The sequence below is a fragment of the Pygoscelis adeliae genome, unplaced genomic scaffold (genome assembly GCF_000699105.1).
Source record: "Pygoscelis adeliae isolate BGI_AS28 unplaced genomic scaffold, ASM69910v1 Scaffold27, whole genome shotgun sequence".
NCBI lineage: Eukaryota > Metazoa > Chordata > Aves > Sphenisciformes > Spheniscidae > Pygoscelis > Pygoscelis adeliae.
Window position 1 is genome coordinate 2,564,176 of NW_008825410.1, and position 22,846 is coordinate 2,587,021.

The 22,846-nt window shown below is 36.3% G+C and overlaps 1 protein-coding gene across 3 annotated transcripts in view; it reads right to left on the reverse strand.

The window, feature by feature from the left end:
* ANKIB1 (ankyrin repeat and IBR domain containing 1) overlaps positions 1-22,846 on the reverse strand; it is a 67,452-nt gene that overhangs the window by 25,585 nt on the left and 19,021 nt on the right. For all 3 annotated transcript variants that reach the window (XM_009330518.1, XM_009330520.1, XM_009330517.1), the window contains exons 2-5: positions 19,422-19,722; positions 12,734-12,916; positions 4,505-4,622; positions 701-909 (exon numbers count right to left, since the gene is read on the reverse strand). In XM_009330518.1, the coding sequence (XP_009328793.1) occupies positions 701-909; positions 4,505-4,622; positions 12,734-12,916; positions 19,422-19,722 (811 nt within the window). The remainder of the gene's footprint in view (positions 1-700; positions 910-4,504; positions 4,623-12,733; positions 12,917-19,421; positions 19,723-22,846) is intronic.

Consider the following 22,846-nt stretch of genomic DNA (forward strand, 5'->3'; position numbering starts at 1 on the left):
AATTTTAATATGAGATCTAGGGAGTATCCATTTGCAAGACTGCATATAATATTCTAGAAAAATGCTTAGGTCATGGAGCAAAAGTTTTATAATGCCACAGCTGCGGATTATTAAAAAGAGAACTCTGTCTTCCAAAAGAACCACACTGATTTTAATGAAAGGCGCTTTCATATTTCAAATTTGCAATAGCCTTGTAAACCGCTTGAAGCAGCCCACACATAGTAAAAGTAATTATAAGCTTACAGTACACTAGTGGGCTGACATTTCAAAATGCAGACAAAGAGAATTTTGTTTTCTAAAGAAAAAATTTTCAAAAGGCAGGGTTCACAGCATTGAGTACATTCAGGGAAATGGATACAATGAAAGTGAACATCTTGATAAGTATGAGATGAGAAGAGAAGCTCAAAAGAGCCAAATGCACTGATGTGACTGTAGCTGGCTAAAATGCTACTTTGTGAGTGACAGCCAAGGTGAAAACAGAGTGCTTTACATTAGCCAGATGCTCGACTGTGTTATTATATAGAATGTTTAAGGTGTCCACTTCTCTGTTCACCACTTTTGGAAAGAGAAATACTTTACACCTTTACAAACTTATTTTCAGAATGAGATGACAACGCAGCTCTCCTGTCCACGTAGGTGTGCTATGTTTAGAAATAAGCCCTTTTTGCCCTGGTAGTTTCAGATCTATTTATAAACTTACCACAGCTGTCTCAATGTCTCCTGGTGAGGGGCTGATTTCATCAGGGGAAGTTACAGAAGAGCGAGTAGTGCGTGGAGTTCGTGGAGAAGGGAGCGTATCCCACGCGTTGTATCCACTTGGAGGGGGAGTTGGCATCTGAACCCCTGAACGCTGGCAGCAGTTCTCCGGATTTGACATCCATGCTTCAAGTAACTTCTCCCTGTCCCAGTCTTCAATAAATATACAGATACAGGAAATTATGCAGGTGACAATGTTTAAAATATGTTTTGTAACTGCACCCTCAAAAGAATATATAAACACTAAGCTAAAAAATTTAGAAAGAAATAAGTATGATAAAGTGTAAGTGAATGGAACTTTAGACATTAAATTTTACAGAACACATTCCAAGATAATACATAATGGAATGTATTTATGTAAATAATTGCATTGCAAGCATCTTCTTTCCCTGTAATATCAGTCTTAAATAAAATTATTTTTATTATTTATTTACAGCAATTGTAGTAGCTAGGAGACTCAATCAGAAACCAGAATTGCAGTGACTTGCAAAGACAGATCAAAATGTAACAGCCCTTGCACCACAGAATTTTCAATATTTTCCCTTTCCATGAAAAAAGCAATTGTTCAATATAGATTCACTTTTATCTATTGTGTTTTTTTAAGATGATGAAGCCAAGTGCTACAAATGAAGGAAGAAGACTAAGATACAACTGGATTACAAAAAGATTTGCGACCTAATGAGCTACCAGTCTTTATATAGGCATATGAGTGATGTATTTCTGGGGGAAAAACAGAAAAAAACCCCACCTGATTGCAAAAAATATTTCATATATTCTTACTACATTTTATTCTATAATTGTTACTGTATGCTTTATTTTTATTCATAATTAACATTGCCCATTTATATACAAAAAAGAACTAGTGAAACAAATTTTATGATGTATGAAGATCTTAAAACTAAATCACATCTTTCTTAATCATTGTTTGAAATGTTTTCTGTTTCTGATTCCTAAGAGTAATACTAAAGATATCTTAAGAATAGTGTTTTTTTCTATTAAAAATGCTTAAAAGTTCCCATTTAAATATAAATCTATCAAATTCCTATATGGACTTGAATCTAAAATCATCAGCACTATGCACAGATCAGATGAACTAGAATTTCAGAAGGAAAGATAAATTTCCCAATTTTTTCCTATCGCTTTAAATAAATATTTTAAAGGGGTTTTTTTAATGTTAGGTACTCCCACTGGAAACTCATTAACCAAAAGATCTGTGTTATTTTTATTGAATTTTAGATTTTATAAGAAAAAGATAAATAGTATTCCTATACTGTATTAATGCTGGAAAAAGAAGATACATGTTCTAAGCACTGAACTTAGTAAAAATATTGCCCCTGTCAAATGATTGCTATCATACTAAAATCTGGTCCCTCCCAATATGAAAAAAAAGCCTTTGAGCTGGAGATGATTTACTGATCAGGTGCTTACTTGCCTAAGTTAAAACATATCATGGGTTAGTTTAATTTCATTTGATTAAAGACATGGACCCTGAACATATTTACACTTCAAAAATTACAAATTTTATTAGCATTTTTCAAATTACCCTGAGCTTATAATTTTTCAGAGGGGAGCTGACTGATGCTAAGATACAGGTAAAATTTGCTAAAAGTTTTCTTGAGCTCCTTTGTTTGTACTGTATCTTTAAAATTACCCAGGGTTAAGACATGCTACTAAATGGATTCCACTGTGTCTTCTTTACTAACTTAAGAGTTCTAGTAAAATATGAGGTAGTTATATTTGCTGAATTGCCTCTCTTTTATCCTAAAATCAACTGCTGTATAATGAACTAGAAGAGAAACAGGAACAATGTTGAAAAAACACTTGTAGAAAAACTGTAAAGTTATTTATTTTCATGACTGCCATAATAACATTTTTTTATTTTGGCTCTAACTCTACATACTTCTGTCTCTTAATTAAAAAAAAAGAAAAAGAAAAATACACTCTTAATTCCTACAGCCTGTGTCAGTAAATTGATATAGTTATACGATAAAAGAAAGCAAAGTTTGTTGGATTAAATACTACATGTCTGTAAACTATTAAAAGTAGTACGTAAGAATGATCTTTCCAAGAATTTAAAACACGCTTTTCATACATTAAGTGTGAATTAAGTTAAGATTTCATATTATTCTTTTATGGATTTCAAGATTAAATGCAAAAACATTACAGTTTGGCATATTTGATGTTTCCCAATTGTCTAAGCCTTTGTAAATAGCTGTTATTACCTTTACTAGGCTGAATCAATTCTATGTCTTCATTTCAAATAAAATAAATTCTGTTTGAATAATTTCCAGCATATGACTACAGCTACAGGCAAAATAGTTGACTTTCTCATGACTTGCAAATTGTCTGTGCTTCTTTCTCCGCACTGGCCGATTGCATTAAGTTACTGCTACATCACTAAGGCAACATCAGTAGAATGACCTTTCCAACACAGACTGATTTCTTCTCAACTTTCAATTCCTGCTTGCTAGATGCTGGCAGACATTTCTCCACAGTTTACATCAACCTCAGTGCTTTTGGACTTATTATGGACTGTGCTGCGAGTTTGAACAGTATTGCCATCATCATCATCTTCAAAATATCTGCACACGTTACAGAATCTGCCTACCCACTTAGTCAGATATTTAGTAATATTTAGTCTTAATGAGAGTATTCTGAGAATTATAAGAATTAAACAAATAATCAACGTTAAAAAAATGTATATGCAAAGACTGTGCCTTAAATATCATCAGACTGGCACAAGTTCATGTTGACTTAATTCAATGTTAAAAGGAACACAAATACCACCTATTGAAAATAATGTAAGAGATGAGTTTCAGGTACCATACCTCCTCAGGAAAGTCTGCCAAATGTTCTGGGTTTAAAATAATATTTTCCTATTTCACTTTTCCCTCTCCCTTTTATTCTCACAAGGAGCCCACAAAAATAGCATATGAAAGCTTAATCCATCAATACGGTGATGCGCGTGCAAACCATTAACTGCCTGAGTAGTTCCTTTGGCATATAGTAACAATGCAGAAGCTTCAGTAAGCGTAAGTTTTGAATTGCTGATCAAAGCCTAAAGCTTCCACTGAGTTTCAGAGTGATACTTTTGTCTGGAGCAAACACACTGAATTCAGTATATCCCCATTCTGACAACCCCAGTTTAAATTACACGACAAGAGCACAGACTGATTTCAGTGAAATTAAACTAGTTACAGATATACACACAGAAAAGTATACCCTGTATTAAAAGAGTAACTATAAAAATCATTCAAACGCCACACTAGTATGCTTTAAACCCCAAGGCAATTTCCAACCATTTATTACAATGGTCAGACTGCTTTTATTGCAACAATAAATAAATAAATTTTGATCCCGTTTTATACACAAATGTATAGTGGCAGAAAACCAATGGTCTGACAAAAATAGGTACAATGAATTTTACTTTTTTGACATATAAAACCATGAAAGTTCTACTTCTGTGTCTCCCACTAAAGTAGGAAAGCTCTGTTTCTCCACACTGTTTAAGTTAAAATGTCTTCCATTATAATTCCTAGTTTGAGTCACTTTCCTGTCAGCTTCCCTGTCTGCCTCAATGCTTTTTGACATACTGCAGCTGTACTTCTTTCTGAAGTACTGTGTGAACTGTTTCCTGGTATTTGATTAACTGCTACTTCTCTTTTACTTCGAAATAAAAAGTAAACATACAACTGCAATTTTGGTTTTGCTGAAAACAGTTTCTTTAGTCTTTAAGGTTTTGGATTACCATGTGCCCGAAGTAGAGCTTCTGCAGTAAAGAGCGGGGCTTGGAGCATGTCAGCAGATTCCACGATCAGCATATCCTTAAGCCTTCGCAGGTCCTGAAGTCTTAGGCCCTCATATGGCTTTGAGAAGAAGACGACAGACAATTTATGCCTAGCAGTGTTTTCCAGTTACGTCTCTAATTCCATATTAAAATGAAAACACTCAAAGCACTTTTACTGATCATCATCTCAACTGTGAGGTAACATGTGACAAAATTTATTCATTGCGCAGACCAATGACCATGTAAAGTTATATGGAAACACTGTCATTTTACAATATTTATAGTATGATCTTTGTACATTCCAAAATCTAAAAGACAGTATCTCTAGAGTTCTCCATTATAGCTGGAGGCCATGTTCAAATGATGAGTTAACATTGACTCTCTCGAGTCAAAAAAGCTAGATTTTCACAGAATCCCACTGAATTTTGAAGTGATTAAATCTCAAATATTGTGGCATGGGTATGAGAATGCATGACTAGATTTGAGCTAAGGATTTCAGGGGAGACCAAGAGAAAGGACAGGTTAACATACATTGCATATAGATCCTCTGACACTAACTTTATACATTAATTGAGACCTATTAACTTTGAATTGATCTGGAGGAGGATACATTGAGACATTAGATAGTGAGAAGGGATACATTTGTGAACAGAATCAGGAACAGGTCTTTTGAGGCAATATCAACCCTCACAGAAATGGAGAAGTCAGTCATGAATAGGATAAATGAGACGTGCAGTTAGAGGTTCACAGAAACACAGAATGGTTGAGGTTGGAAGGGACCTGCGGATGTCATTTGGTCCAACCCTCCTGCTCAAGCAGGGTCACCTAGAGCCAGCTGCCCAGGACCGTGTCCGGATGGCTTTTGAGTATCTCCAAGGTTGAGGATTCATTGTACATGAAGATGTCAAAACTCTCTTTGAGAAACAGTGGCCAACTCTGATAGCCCTACACAGTCAGAGCAGATCATCCAGCTGCCTTCCTGGTCTGGAGCTCCATCCCCTTATTACAGCATTAAACAAAGGTCAAATTAGAAAAACAAAAAGGCAATAATTTCAGGATTCCGAATTAGCTCCAACCAAGATACTGGAGATGCATACACATGTTTTGCAGACTCCTTTTTAAAACTAAGAAAGGAAGAACATGACAGCAAATAATATATTTGTTAGTGTTGCACAGGGAAAATGCCCAAAAGGTAGAAAGAGAAAAACAAGTGGGAGGATATGTACAGAGAATAGATACAGAAAGGATATGTAAAAAAATTATTCTTACATGCACTGGTTTTATTTATATAAAGGATAGCTAACAGAAGATTTAAAGCATTTGACATAAAACTGGTATGTGCTCAGGACTAATTAGGAACCTGGCCACCAAACGGCAATTGTCTTCACCAATCTGGAGAAGAAAGGACACAGAGCAGCAGCAGTAACATATAACCACAGTTAAGACCACACACCATTATTATTTACTTTCTATATTTTGATTTTATGTAGAGCATAGTCCAGGACCCTCCAGTGCTAGCTAATATGTGCACACATGCATGCATACATACACAGACGTGAAGCAAAAGACTGGTTCTGTCTTCAGAAGTTTACAATCTAAGTAAAAGTCTACTGTGCGCATAACCCTTTGAGGATAACAAGCAGCAAGGTATAAGAGATGGGGAGAAATGGATACCTGGGCTTCTAAATAATTTTCTTCTTTTGAGACACCTACTCTAAAAACATAACATGCTTCCTACATTCTAGATACCACAATAAAATCCATAAAATGCATCTAAAACCATAACTGACTCCCACAAGGGCCTCTTCTGTAAGTTAGTCAGTAATATAAACAGGAACTTCTTGGTATTAGAAACTTTGTGATTGGCAAGAGTAATGGTGCCATGACTCTGCACTGGGTCTTTGTCCTTTTTGAAAAAGCAAGAAAAGCAGAAGAGAAATGGACTGTGAGTGTCCTGACCTTTATCTTGATTGCCCAAGTTCAGGGAGTTTCTGTACGTCCTTCCACTGCTGATCATTCATGACTCAGTAAAGGACAATCTGAACGTTAATGGCTTGCACTGAAATAAATCTGGGCCACTTGATTCATAGCATGCTGGAATTTGACTGACCTACTTAATTTCTTACAAAAGAGATCATTTATAAAAACATGTCAGAGAGACAGGGATACAAACAGCTGGGTGCCTGATTGATTATAATTGCAAGAATATTCTGAAAAAAAATGGAAGCAAAGGGTAAATCATCTTGACTGAATCTGAACTGCATTTTGAATTGCAATTGTAAAAGTAGCTTTGTCAGCACAATAGTATTCAATTCTTGAAGACCACATATATCATAAAAAGAAATGTCTTTTCTGTTAAACCTGCAACATACATGCATATATTAGGACCTAGTATTTTATCCTGAACTGCAGATACGCTCAAAATTATATTTAACTGATTGGTTCTAGGTCAAACACTGGCAATTATCTCCCTTGAGTAACAGACTATTATATTATCTCAGCTGGAGCATTCCACACAACCCAGCAGGGATTTTTGGATCCTGCGGTTTTTAAGAATCCTAATTTTATCTTTTTAAGTAATGAGGGAAATATTCCTTAAGAATGTGTTTGAAACTTTAGACATTTGTTTCATAAAATATGAGCCCACAGAAGAAGCTGAAAGAAAGGAAATTTTAGGCTGTCGCTATTAAGTAGCTTAATCTGGTAATTCCAGAGTGAAGGCTTTATACAATGAGAACCCTTAAAAATGTTCATGTGTACAAGACATAGTCTTGTAGAGACTTGCGAAGACAGTCTTTAGTTATAAGGATGTATACCCTTTATGTAATATCATAGAGGTTTGTTCTTAACTACTTCAAACGTTGATGACTTCTCTGCACTGCCATATACTGTAAAGGATTTTGATTACAGCTCATGATGCTCTGAGACCTCCTTTAATATTCATTTATGGAGGAACTCTTTATTGATATTTGCTGTGAAAAAGGCATTGTTCAATATCAGCATCATTTAACTATATAATGATTTTGGAATACACTATTTGAGTTACTACTTTAATCCACTGGTGAGCTTCTCACTACAGATTTCAAGACTTTTGTATTCTCACAAGCCCTTCTTTTTAACTATTTTCTTCTCATTTTTTTACCACTAATATTTAGATATCATAAATTTTATAATTGTTTTTCTCCTGAAAGTTCTTTTAATATGTAAGCTGATTATTTTAACAGTTCATTTCAAACTATTATTATTTTCTTCACTTTTAAAGTACCATTAAAATAGACAAAGGCAAAGTAACTCTTTGCTACAGTGACGACTGTATAATTAAACGGTGTCAAATATACTTCATGTAAATATCCTCCTTTATGGGTGGATGGAGTTCTATAGTTAAAGGAGTCATATATTTAAAAAATTATCTATACTCCACTTAACTCATTCAAGTATAATTATATGCACTATATGTATATAAATGTGTATATATCTTAACTACCTGTAGTCCCCTTCTCTCTTTCACTTAATAAACCATTTTCTATCTGTAGAAATAAAGTACATTTTAATTATTTTAGATAACTTGTGTTTATGATATTTGCATTATATATATATTTATGACATCAATTCTGGAACTGAAGAAAACCATCCAATTACTATACACTCAATAAATCTGTGATACACTCACTAGCAGTGTATTTCTACAGTATTCAGTGGCACATATGTAAAATGAACTAAGAAATTATATACTTTGCTATTGCACACAGTATTTCCATGAGTCTGAGAGCCAAGACTGTTCTGGATGATCTGCTGTGAAGTTCTGCTCATTCCCAGGTGCTTCTTATGTAAGTTTAAAACATTGCATGATTGCATGATGTGATTGAAATGAAGGTGCCTGTTATCTTCCAGGGATACATCACCAAGAGAAATATGCTCCCATGCTAGAATAAACAGCAAATTAAAAGACTGTGCAAATAAAACAACCAAAATTTATAAAAGCAGTTTAAAAAAAAAATCAGTTACAGATATTATTTCGTGTAACTTCAATTAGATTTAAAAGATTAATATAAACTTAGATTTTATATAAGGGAGAGGGTTTTTTTGAGATTGTTCATCAACGAAGTAAGAGAAAAGAATCAAGACAAAGAAGGTCATCTGAAATACTCTCCTGGCTTGTCTTCTAATACCCTTTCCACTGCCCACACATCACAGATGGATCTTCTTTTGCTACAACTAACTACAGTGTTAAGAGAGTCATACCTTATACTCCATTCTTAAAATATTTAGCATTTCCATTTTACATAGGGAAATACAGATTATGTGTGTGTTGGTACATTGTTTTCCTTCCAGACTGCATTTTGTGGAAACACACTTAAGAATCATGTTTGTGTTTCAAAACTATTAGGGCCTGTTTGCTACTCTAATTTGATCACTAAAAATGTTTGAGGTGTACTAAAAACAAAGTAAAATAGAAATGTTGCTTTAAAAATACGCTTCAGGGAGCACTGTAGTAAAATGAGATTTTAAAAGATTGGGTAGCTGTATGACAGAAATGGATTTTATTCAGAAACCCTTGTGGAAGGAGTAAACTGAACTGCTGGAAGATGGACAGCTCTTTGCTGTCGGGCTCTCAAACTTGAAATGTGGGTCTACTCAGCAACCTGGATTTCTTAATGGCTTGAAAGCCTCTGTAATCAAAGAAAGGTATGTGCAGGTTATTTTTTCAACTATTACAAGTGTTTCAATTCTAAACATGAACACTCACATAATTCCTTGGTAATATTTCAATGTGAAGAACAACACGAAGAAACAAAGCTTTGTTAGTACTCTGCATACACGCACTTAATTCAATGACACTGCACAGAGCACTACAAAAATCTTTTGCTTTGTATGAAAAAGCAGATTATTTTCTGCTGTAAACATGGCAGGTCTGGAAGGGGAGGTATTGGGTACTATCATTCCAGATAATACTGTGCATATCATAAACACCGGAGTTAAGCCTGTTTGGCTGTTTTGCCTGGGAAGAAATCCTATTCATGGTTTTAAAATGTTTTATCTTTTCCTCTAACCTTCATTCAAGAAATGAAATGACTTTGAAAATGCATTTCTTGGTGTTCCAAAGTTTTTTAATTCTTTATGAACTAATTTTTTGTGTTTTGGAAGGATGTTAAAGGGCATCACCAAACAATTACAATCTAAATACTATGCTAAACAAGCATTTTGCACACTCGCTTCCCTCAGTGTTTAGTATTTTTTAAAAATGAAATTGAGAGAAAAAAATTAGAAAACCATCTTTGAGGGGCAATTTTGCTGAAGGATATGTGTTCTGGGAAAGGCTTTTGGATCAATTCTCATGCCCCGTTAAGATAACAGCTGGAGGCATCACCATAGCCAGGAGTAAGTGCAGCTTTCTCTGCCGATCCCAGACATTTGTCCACAGACCTGGAGGATGAGGACATGTAGTCATCTGGATTGCAGTCCAGTGCTAGTCTTTTCTAAGGCTGTTTTTTTCCAACTAGTTTTGGCCACTCTGAGGGCTAAGATTGAAAAATGAACTTCCCCTGGCTACATGCTCTTGGCATCTCTCTTGCGCTAGCACTTGTGCTGTTACAATTACACAGGAAGTTAGAGAACTTATCCCAGTGAAAAGTCACAAAGAAAGGGGAAAAAAAACCCAGAAGGGAGCATATGAAGGCAGACTTGCTCTATGTGAAGCCCCAAGACCATCAATTGGTGTACCAAATTCCAGGCCGACATTTTTCGGCTTGTGAACCTTTAGAATATGTGGGAAAGCTACCCTGGTATGTCAGATGGACCTAGGTCTGCAGGCCTGCCTGCATTTCAGTTCTCACACTCAACAACTTTGCTAAAAACAAGTCAAATGAGGAACAGAACTGTATCTTTTAACAGTCTCAGTGAAGTGACCCCAAATTAACAGAATGTGCTGGTTTTGGCTGGGATAGAATTCATTTTCTTCATAGTAGCTGGTACAGGGCTATGTTTTGGATTTGTGCTGAAAACAGGGTTGATAATACAGGGATGTTTTTGTTACTGCTGAGCAGTGCTGACACAGAGTCAAGGCCTTTCCAGCTTCTCACACCGCCCCACCAGCGAGCAGGCTGGAGGTGCACAAGAAGTTGGGAGGGGACACAGCCAGGACAGCTGACCCCAACTGACCAAAGGGATATTCCACACCATATGACGTCACACTCAGCATATAAAGCTGGGGGAAGAAGAAGGAAGGGGGCACGTTCGGAGTGATGGCGACTGTCTTCCCAAGTAACCATTATGTGTGATGGAGCCCTGCTTTCCTGGAGATGGCTGAACACCTGCCTGCCCATGGGAAGGAGTGAATGAATTCCTTGTTTTGCTTTGCTTGCGTGCGTGGCTTTTGCTTTACCTATTAAACTGTCTTTATCTCAACCCACGAGTTTTCTCACTTTTACTCTTCCAATTCTCTCCCCCATCCCACCGGGGGGGAGTGAGCGAATGGCTGTGTGGTGCTTAGCTGCCGGCTGGGATTAAACCACAACACATAATTACCTTTTACTCAAGTCCCTTGTAACTCTCAAGTCTTTAAGCTGATTTTGCTCTGAGCATCTACCTTAAACAGTCACGAGACATTATTTTCTCTTGCTGAAAAGCCTGTTCAAGTGGTTCTTGATTTGCCCCACCCAGATTTGTAAGTTCACTGTTGTTTTAGCTGTGCTGGTGCATATGCCAGCAAACCCATGGTATAAATATAATGATAAAAATTGTTCAGGTTAAATAAAACAATTACATATTACCACTCTTTAAGCCTTTTTCTTCTTTTAAGCCAAATCATTGCTATAATTCAGTCGACAGCATAACCATCCAAATAGTTCTACTTGTACAACCAAAGGAGTGGTAAACTGCAATCATGGCATGACACTGCAGCAGTCCTTTAACGCGGTTTTGCCAACAGAGGAAATATAATTTCAAACTATACTCTTACAACAATTTGGGTGTCTCTATATGGGAATATTCAGAGAAACTAAAATGAGTTAATTACATTTGTTATTTCAATGTACAATTCAAGTATATTAACCTTATCTCAAAACCTCTCATCTAGGAATAAACAATCCAATTAAGCTTGTTTATGTTTTAATTTATTCAAGAAAATCAGTCGGAAATGAATTGAAGAGTACAGAGACTTTCTTACTTTCAAATAAAAGTGACCATGCATGGCATTTTTCAAATAAAAATGACCATGCATGGCATTTTTCAGGGAAACAGTTGATGTGATCTAAGCCTACTCATACCTAAATCTGAATTAAATTTCTTTTAGGTCTCATTAGGTCATAAGTGGGCTAAGCTAGTAAAAGGCAAGGCCACGCTACTTTTGAAGGGAGTAGCCATACAGAAATCTATTGTCCTTTAATGTACACAGAATTACTTCATAATGTTTACTGAATCATATAATTTATCTATGTATTCTTATTTAGAATTTTAGTTAATTAAAATCTGATAATGGATCGGGGAGGGAACTTTTGCTCAGAATCTTTTTGGTCAAATTGTCCTTATTAATCACAGTCTTCTGTAAGGCATACCAGAATTCAAGCAAATTTGTGTCAGTGAATTGTTTCTCTCTTTCAAAAATTGACTTCAAAATAACACCACCTGTTATTATCTGTTTTTCATACAAGTTCTGGTATGCAGTAGCTTCAGGCATCATGTTATAAAACAAGAAAGTAAATGCACTGTTTTGAAATCCTGCACTACTCAGCTGTTTTTTGGTGACATTCAACCCAGTCTCAGCCGAGGAAGATCCACCACAACATTTTCCCTATTCTATCCCACAGATTTTCTCCTTTTCAGAATTTCTCCTGCCCTCATTTTTAGACAGAAAGGCATCATAAGAAAAAAAATCTGTAAAAAATGTTTGGTTTAGAGCAACTGTTTCCCAGCTTACTGGCCTCACTGTATTTCCTCCACCCTCACAGCCTGCAACACTTCCAACACAGTCCACATAATTAAATATATGAATAAAACTTCTCTTTAGTTTTGACAATGTATTTGTTATGTTCTCTGAGCTTAACTTGAAAGCTATAAAGAGGTGTGTTAAAATCAAATGGTTTACAAATACAAAGTACAGTACCTACTGAAATACTTTGCAGAATTTTGTCACAATGTAACTGCTACAAATATAAATGTGTAAAATACCCCAAATTTAAAGTATCCTCTGACCTCTTTTTTGTCTAAAGCAGCATATTCAGCTTCAATGCTTTCAGCTTCAGGATCACGTGAAAATACCATTCGAGATTCCAGGTTAAGAGCCAGCTCTTTGTGATGTTGTTTCTCTGCACAGTCACATGGGGTATCTTTATTTTCATTTTCTGCAAACAAATCTCCACCATGTTTTACTAGAAGCTGAAAAGTAAAACAGCAAAGTAAACAGTTATTAATTACCAACTCAAATAATACCCTGAAGAAAAGGCATGTCAGTTAAGAAGAGAACAAAAAAAATATGAACAAGGAAAACAGAAAGAAGAGACAAATATAATAGCAATGGTCTTTGGGAAACAAAGATCCTCTATTGTTATTAAATAAATTACTGCTTGAATTCATACATAATTATACCTACCCACCGTAATTGCATGGAACCACAAAATCTCAGAAATATGTTACAAGGCAATGCTGCACAATGTCTCTGTTAGGTTTTAAACGCTAAAATTCTGCTCTACTGATATGGCCAGTGCTCCGTAGAAAATGAGGGGCCTGAGGTCATCAAGCAAGATGGAGGTAGATACACCTTTAAATATTCTTTATATATGGGTATAACTCCACCATTCTTCCCAGCACTGGTACACTGGTGGTGACAGAAAATGGGAGAATCCTTGGGTAGGAAGGAAGATGGGGTACCAATTCACAGGTAGCACATAATACTACTGGTAACTCTACCTTATTTTTGAGGACATGAGAAAAGTGAAATGAAATAATTCTAATATGGTCTAGTATTGTGCCACTTCACCAACCTTGTCTCTTGCCAGTAACCACCCAGAAATGTAGTCTCTAGCTAATAAACACTAATTGTGCTGCTTTCATTACCTTGCCAACTTTGCCCCCTGCTATAAACTGATCTGATATAAGCAAGGACAACAAATGCTACAGATTTTAAAGGCCAGCAGTGGACCATTTTGCTGATTTATTATGACGTCTTTATAACATGTGCTAAACTTCTAATGATGGAGCACCCGGGACAATCATTCACTACTAAAATGATTCACCTTATTTCTAAATAAAACTAAAATCTATAAACATCATCTTGCCTTCAGACCATGATGGCTGTAACAATGCTATCCTGTATTTTTAGCCAGGATATTTCAAAACTCAGCTTCTAATTTTTATACTTCTAAAAAAAATAAAATTTCCCCCAAATGATCTGTTCTCCACATAAACCTTTTAGATCATGATCAGTCACTTCTTACTTTTCTCTTTAGCAGATTTTATTTCCTTCACCTGTCACTGTAAAATACAGAATGTATTTTACAAACCTGCAATCATTCTTGTAGGTTCTTTGGAAACTTTTCCCACGTTCTCCAAAATAAAAAAAATGCAAACCCCAAAATACCACAAACCCGTGCAATAACAAAATTTAGTTGAGAAGATATCAGTGTCATTAAGTATGACACCATATTTTATCTTCATAGCAGCGTATCAGGCAGAAATAAAGATAGTACTAGGCTAATTATCAAGATACCCAGCCTACAGTTACCTTGTTCTATCTAAACTTCCTAACATTGCCAAAAACTTGAGTTTCACATTCTGTCTGTACATTTTAAACTCTAACAGAAATTTAACTGCAGCAACTAAGACACCTTCTGAGGAAGAAAAATAATAAATATACTTGAAAGAACAGTCTATAGACCTATGCAGCTCAAAATCTAATCCGCAAGATGAGGAATATGCGAATCAACAAGTTTTTAATAATGATGCCATATTTCTCTGGAAGCACTGTTAAAAAGGCCTGTGTCTCTTAAGTAATTAAAAGGAGATTAATAATTTAAATAATCACATTAATAATTTAAACAATTGCAAAAATGTCATTTAATATGCCAAATATGCTGTGATAGAATAGACTATATCTGCATAAAATCAAATCTATTCAGCATGAACGTTGTCTTTTTTCTATTCAGTATTTTAAGGTAAGCACATTAACGTTGCCCAAACTATCTTTAGCACTAGGTTCCTCACAGCTGTTCTGCTCAGAGGAGAAATTTAATACATGAATGGAGCAGTATCAAGACGGCACATTTGACTATCAACTCTGAACAAATGAACTAGTAGGTGGTTCACCCACAAGAGACTATGTTTGTTTTTTCCTTTCATTTTGTGGGTGTGGTAGGGATAGGGGAAGATACAATGCTGGGGCTTTCCTGAAAAGTTATGGAAAAAGGAGACGATTAAAGAGGAATGCTGCTCTGAAGTGAGAGTAACCACCACAAAACTGGGCAAAAGGCGCTCCTGGGGTTCTAAGTAACCTCCAGTTTACTGGAGAGAGGGAAGATGACTTGAGGATTAGGCAATTTGGGTTTTTTATCTCTTTTTGTTTTGTTAAGAATTTTAATCCTCAAATACTTCCAGGAACAAAGAGATCATTGTTAAACTCCTTCACCAGGCTCTGTTTCAGGCTTTTCCTAATGTAGCGTTCCTGTTCATAATCCTGTTCCTGTTGAAGGAGTTAGAAGGACTACAGACTATACTGGAGGACTTAAGATATCTCAGGTACTAATCGTAGGATCCAAGGTCCTCTACCCTACGGTAGGGCACATAACAAAGTTTGAACTTGGGGGTGTACTCTATGTTTCTAATGTAGAAACCATGCCTAGTTAGACTACGTAACTGTGTCCAAACTCTGGCAAATAGCAATCCATGTGGATCAGACTGTAAATTCTTCTTCAAAGACAAAGCGAATTAGAGTCAGAAATGGTTTAGTCAATTGAACAGTACGTATTGTCATGATAACATAACCCAGTTTATATAATTAAATGGGGAACTAGCAGTCTAGTAGCTGGATTCATCTAATAAATCATATCACAGACAGTGAGAAATAGAACGATAATTTGTGAAGAAACACAAACCATGAACTTTCATGATGAGTTTAAAACCAATTGATTTTACAGTCTGCAGTTAAAAGCTGCAGCCTAGCTCCAGAACCACAATTTAGTCTGCAGTGACTGTGATTCTTGCCGATATTATAGTCTGCCTGGATCTTACTGTGTGACCCCATTTGCTTCACGCTTTTGAAATTGAAACTTTTGAAGAACTGTGTCTACCTCTAATACCACTGTATAGCCCCATTTGGGGGCATGAGGCAGAAGATTCCTTGCTCAAATCCCTTGTAAATTTGAAGTCTATGTTACCTGGGGATCTCAAGTGCAGAGACACAGAACACAAAGAAATAAGCGTTTCTGTGGATAATGTAATTGTTCTTTTTTTTTTTGCAGTATATCTTGATATAGGTCCAACTGTAGGCACTTTACAAATCAGTGTAATAGACATAATATTTCACAAATGTGAGTAAGCAAGCTTGTAAATACCAGAAATTGAAATACGTTGGAAACTGGTTACTAAACTTTTCTTCTGTTCACCATTTCTCTACCAGAAGCAACCATTCTTATGTTAAACAATTTTATGTGAGTGTTTTTCACCAACTTTGCCCAAAAAGATCATTAAATGCTAAATCCTGGTATCTCCCATTTTCTGACATGACATGCACATTTGTCCTCTAATGTACAATAATGTTTAAAAGCAAATGGATCTTCTTGGGGAAGGCTAGATAGAACAACTGTGACTGAAAACCCCTGTAGCCAGAGTTTATCAGGCAGCTGGATCAAACAAGTGGCATTAAAAAAGAGAACAAGAGAAAAGTACAGAGCCATTTGCAATGAATATTTTTGTTTATCAAATCTAAAAAGAATTAAAAGTTGACAATCAAGATAAAAGCAGTATTAACATAGACCTAGAAGACAGCCTGATATTTGTTTACAAATCAATCGCATCAAAAGAGGCACTAAATCAATCATATAACCATACAAATAAAGAAAGATTCATTCTAGTTGACAGGAAGAGCAAGGCAGTACCTGTGTATAATTAATTTACCGTGTACATAATTAGCGGGGTCTGAGTATAATTCAGCTAGCAAAGACTGCACGGTGGCTTGCCTCCCTGGTGAAAATCAGTTAAGTGTGTAAATAATTTCTAGGGACATGTTGAAGACAAACTGCTAGTGTGGAGCTTGTGGAGCTGTAACAACATGGGGCAGAGAAGAGAGAAGGTACAGGGGCAAGATTCAGTCTGTGATACTGGAGGTTAAGTATCAGTATCTAACAGCAGCATCCTCTTAACTCCTCTCAGTACTAAGCAGGGGACCAGAGAGACAGAGGCTTAAGTTACAGCACAGAAAATGGCATAAGGAAGCTGAGTTTCCATTCGTTAGAAGTGCAGAAAACTAGGAAGGATGATCTTCGTACTAACAGAATGAAAGAAGTGTTGGCTACTGGAAATAAAAAGACACTATCTGAGCTTTTAAAGAGGGGACTAATGAAAAAACAGAAGATAAAGAGGAGCATCCAGTGCTCAGCTGATAGTGCACAGCTAAGGCTGAGGAACTGAAATGACAAATTTTAAATGAGAATTTTCAGACAATATCTGGAAACTTGACAGAATACAATCAGTGTAACAACGTAATACCACAGAACATATTATGTGAGACTCACAGAGAAGTTCACAGTATTGGAAGTGTGGTGCTATTTACCTTTAAATAAAAAAACCCAACCCAAACTCGCAGATAAATAAACTAACTCTATCAACAAATACCAGAGCATCCCAGTGGAATACAATTCTGGACCTAAACAAAAAAAAGCTTTGGTGACCACCTGACCAAAACTGTAACAATAAAAGTGACATGCTGACCATGAACAGAAATGTTGCAAGGGCAAAAATCACAAAAATAAAGGGAACTTCAGTGACTACGTCTCCCAAGTATACTGAGAAAATGCTATGCTAATACATGATGCTTAAATTAAAATTTCAGACTACATAAGTGATTGAATAATAAACAAAATAATTAGCAAACACGAGAGGAGAAGCAACTCCTGACTTTGCCCAGAGTAGTCTACAAGACCTAATTCAAAATGTTACCGTCGAAGAACCACTCAATAACAATTCCCAAAATGTACTTAGATTCACCATTCTTGCAGATGCAGAAGAAAGACAAATAATCCACTGCCTACTTTCAAAAAGTGGTACTAAATAAAAGTGTGGAAAAAAATTCTAGAAACATCAGAAGAATCTGTGAAGGTAGAACAACGGGACACAATCATACGGGAAATAAGAAGCTGAAGTTGTCTCCAGATGAAGAATATGTAAAGAACAAAATCTGGAAAAGGTAAATGTAAAATCACAATGAAGAAGGCTCTGAATGGTTTTTGAGCAGTATGCCAAGTGCATAACAACTCAGAATAAATCATTTTAAAACATCACACAGTAAAGCTGTCAATGTGTTTGTAAAGTCGGTCGCTGGACAAAGTGCAAAAGCAATCTCAAATAACATAAAGCAGAAAAGTGATATGAATTGTTGGAGTCCAGATTCTCTGTGGATGTACCGCACATGCTTTACGAAGGACAGAAAAGAAAGTCTGTTTCAAATTGAAGTCTCAGCACAAGAGGTTCTAGAACAACCTGTAAACCAAATAATACCCAGCACCAGATGGTACTTATTCATGAGTCCTAATGGAACTCAAATATGAACTATTTATTATAATATGTAACTTATTGCTTAAATCTGTCATGGTACAAGATTAGAAGGTGGTAAAAGTAACACCAATACTAAAAATAGCTCCAGAGAAAATCAGGAAAGCACAGGGAGAGTGTCAGTTTTTACTGCAGAGAGAGGTCACCAGTGAAGTCCCACAGGTCCTGGGACCTGACTGTTTAAGATATGCAGAAGTTATCTAGAAAAGCAGGTGAATAATGAGGTGATAAACTTTGCTGATGATACTAAGTTAATGAGTGAAGTGTAGTCTCAATAACCATGAAGTTATACAGAGAAGAAAAATAACCTAAATTTTACATATAAATGCTGAACTCTGAATTAATCGTTACCATTCAAAATACAAATCTTGATGTTATAATAGACAGGCTTATGAAAATGTTAGTTGTTTTTGAAAATGTTAGATGTCTGTTCTTGTGTTCTTTAAATTAAATTACCAGCACAATTAAATACTAGTCCTCATTGCTTGGTATAGTTCAAAAATAAATTTGGTGGGAGACCTTCAAAGTCATTATGATTCCCAATTATTATTATCCACTACTTTCACAAACATTAAAGTAATTTTTAATTTGTAAAAAGGTAATTATCTTTAAGTATGTTAGCACAGATGTATGGCATCCTCTAAAAAAGCTGGGCACTGTAAATTAAAGACATCAAACTTGTTCTTGAAACATGGACAGCATTTCCCAGTCTCAGCTACAGAGCAGAATAAAAAGAGCTCTAGTTTTCTCTCAGGCAGTTATTTCACTTCTCTTTACACATACAGGTATGCCTATGCCTACCTTTAAAACTGTTTCTCCAGTGTTACAGTCTTGTAATTATTTCCAATTTTTATAAGCCTACACAAGTCGTCTTCATGCTGAGGAGTTTATGTCATGAAGTTACTATATATGTAATCCATTTTTTTTCATTGTTCTCTACAGACAGTGTACGTTTTGGGCTGTTTATCTTTGTAATTTTTCCAATTAATGAAAAATAGAATTAAAAAGTTATTTCAATATACTATATCTGATTTTTTTCTCTGAAACAGCTTTATGAAACACTCCATGTGTCATTTACTAATACCAGTATATAGACTTGTGATTATATATGAACTTTTACCTCGACACAGGTTTTCATCCCTGAGGCAGCAGCATAGTGCAAAGGTGTATTTTTTTTGTTATCAACAGCATCAATGGCTGCTCGTTCATATTGTCCTTCATCCAGCTTTGCTCCCTTCCACTTCAGGATCATTTGCAGACAATCTGCTCTTCTGCAGTCATCTTCTGAGGGTCGTGTCAGGCGAGGATGAAGAGCTCCTTCCGAGATCATGATCTGAGGTCCCATACACAGTAAGTGCATAGATGTCTCATTGTGCACATTCCGTTTATTTGGGTTACCATCTCTAACAAAAAGGAAGGTTCTGCAAGGGGGGAAAAATGGAAGAAAAATAATTAGCACACAATTCCACTCATTTTCTTGAAGTGGGAAGGGTCTATTATGACAGCTCTTTTTTCTTCTTGCCAAGATTTTTATTAGCCATGTTAGTGATAAACATTCTTAGTAGATAATTTCTCTTAGGATTCAAGAGCCAAGATCTGGATGAATTAGTGAAATATCATTAAGTACCATATATAATTACTTTGTCAGTGTATGACATAAATTTTAGTTGGCAAAGTTTATTCCACAATTCTGTGTTGTATTGCAATAAATGTTATTAAGTCACAAGATTGATGAAATAGATGCTTTCTTTTTTCTACTCTGTGTTCTGAATAGTAGTGCATTTGGTAGTTTGCAAACAGATAATGCTAGAGCAATTTCTTAAAAATTCATTCTCCTTTCCCGTATCTTTAGTCAGATGTCAAGGCAGTACTTACTACTTCTTGAAAACATATGAGGTAACTTTTCCTGCTAGCACTGCATGCATTGAGGAAAGACTATTTGCTTTCTCGCTCTAGAATATATGGAAGTGCAACGTAACACAAACCCTCACCGATGCACATGACAGAGGCTGGCAAGAATTTAAGTGTTCTCTTGAATGCTTTAGAGGCAGTTCAAAGTGGACAATAAACTATTCCGGCAAAAAGGACCAGCTTAGGAATGAAAGGGAAACAACAGACTGATTCCTGGAACCACAACTCTGATTCCTGACAGCTCCTGAGACAACACAGCTCTCTGCTGCTTCTTGCCAGCAAGGAATTATATTAGTTACAATCCAGCTCTGAAATGGAAGAACTGAGACGTATCATACAAGCCCTGTGAATCCAAACTTGCTTTAGCCTTTTGAGGTATACTAAAATAGTAATTTTTTTCTTAAGGGAAAGTGAATGGTAGGAAATGGCAGAGAAGAAAGACCGCCTCTTTGTAGGACTGGAGTCAGAGAGATGCAATGGTGAAAGAACTCCCTGCGAAGGTAGGAAGGACAGTTCCCAGAGAGGTAATACCAGGCTAAATCAGAAGCATGGCACACACGTTCAAGAAGTCACTGCAGAAACACTTGCACTGTTCCCATAAGCCCCCTCACACGTAAAACCAGCAGAAGTCACTGTTCATCTCCTCTCCAGGCTGTTCCCTGACTCCGAACAGTTTGCAAATATGAAAAAAACAGTTATTCTGGAATCCTCATTAAGTCAATACAGGGGACCAGCTTCCACCCTCCCTGCCCTCACCCCTCAATCACTTTCAGTTTAAAACAGGCAGCTATGCCACCTGAAGGCAGGCACTGCCTAAATACAAAACCAGACCATACTGCTCTTGGTGAACAGCGGAGAGCAGAAGAACTTGGTAACCAAATTGACAAAAGAAAACGTTATTTACCTCAGTTATTGCCTGTGCTATCGTTACGAGTCTAAATGCCACCTCCCCTTTCCGTTGTCCCTGAATACATCCCACCAGGCACTACACAGTATGCCTTTCTCTCTCTCACAGTTCTCCCATGCTTCGTTCAGGACAAAGAATAATCCTGAAACTATTTTATTAATAAAGGAAGAGGCTATATAGGGTTGGTGTGGAATTTCACTTTCGGAAATTATTGAAAACAGACTGGACAAGTATTTCAGTAGAAAAAATTTGGCACAACTGATCTGGTCCTGCGATGGAAGGATGTCTTGATGATAGCCATTTGGTCAGCCGGATTTCTGTCCTTTCTTGCCTCTGAAAATCTCTGAACAGTTTGAGTTCAAAATGAAACTTATTACTAAAATACTGTTCTTTTAAATAAGGGGTAACAAGTATTCAGAGGAAAAGATAAAAACAAAACAGTCTCCTCTTTGTTGCCCTATTTTGGCAGCAAAAATGTTCCTTAGAGAAATCTCTCTTTCATTCCATGATAGATGATATGATAGACGCATTTGTTAGGAAATATGAATATGCCAAACTTGAGATTAAAGATGGTGCCAAAAAAGTGACAGCACATTTTGTTGGCTTGGTTTTTTTTTGTTTTCAGAGGAATGCTTCACAGCCAATTACATGAAATAATAATACTAACCAGTATCAAACACTATCCCAAATAAATTTGCTTGTTTGAATTAGCTTTACATAGTATGATACTAGAGACAGAAAGAAAGGAGGGGAAGGAAGGTGGGAAAGAACAGAGAGACAGAAGGAGGGAAAGGAGAGGGAGGGAGGGAGGGAGGGAGGGAAGGAAGGAAGGAAGGGAGGAGGAAGGAAGGAAGGAAGGAAGGAAGGAAGGAAGGAAGGAAGGAAGGAAGGAAGGAAGGAGAAAAGATAACTCATTGGGGGATGAGGAGATTAATTCTATAGAGGCTTTGATATGAGAATGCTAGATGCCTTAGGTATGAGGTTTTGCAGGTACTCACTGCAAAACCTGGATATAGAAAATACAAGGCTAAATCTAAGCCATCTTGGTCTCTGTGAGATGTAGCTTTGGAGACTCACTAAAATCTGAGCTTCTCTACTTTTGCAATAAAATCCGTTTTATTGTACACCAGTATCTTTTCTTCTGTTAACCCCCTTTCACAATTTCATTTGTTATATTTTTACTTCAAGTAAAGATCACCCCCAACTTAGCCTTCAATGCATTTGTAAACTGCAGTATGAACAGAAAAATGTAAAGTTGTTCATTTTTCAATTCAGAGTCCTTAAGTCAAGAATAAATAAAGTTGGGTTTTTTTTATTTTATTACTCCCTCCTCCCCCTACCCATGGCATTTACTATCCATATGCCTCCTAATGTTCCATCCCAAAACTCTTGCATCTTCCTTAAGAAAAAAAAAAAAAGAGATCACAGCACTGGGAAGAAAGAGGCAGCGGCTAAAGATTGTGAAAGACTTCATCTGTGGCTCCTTTTTCAGTAGGTTTTAAAACTAGATAACACTGATGTTCAAGTCAGTAGGCCTAGCTATTTCTACCTGACATCTGTAACACAAAGTTTGTAAAGGTAGCAGACACCTGTTACCTTCAAATTTGCTGTGGAGTAAGTAGAGAAGAAAGGGTGATAAAGAAGGGATCAGATCCCTTCTACAATCACTACAGTGGACTGCCGTACAGTAGCAAAAATACCAGTTTTTTGAACGCAGAAACATTCAG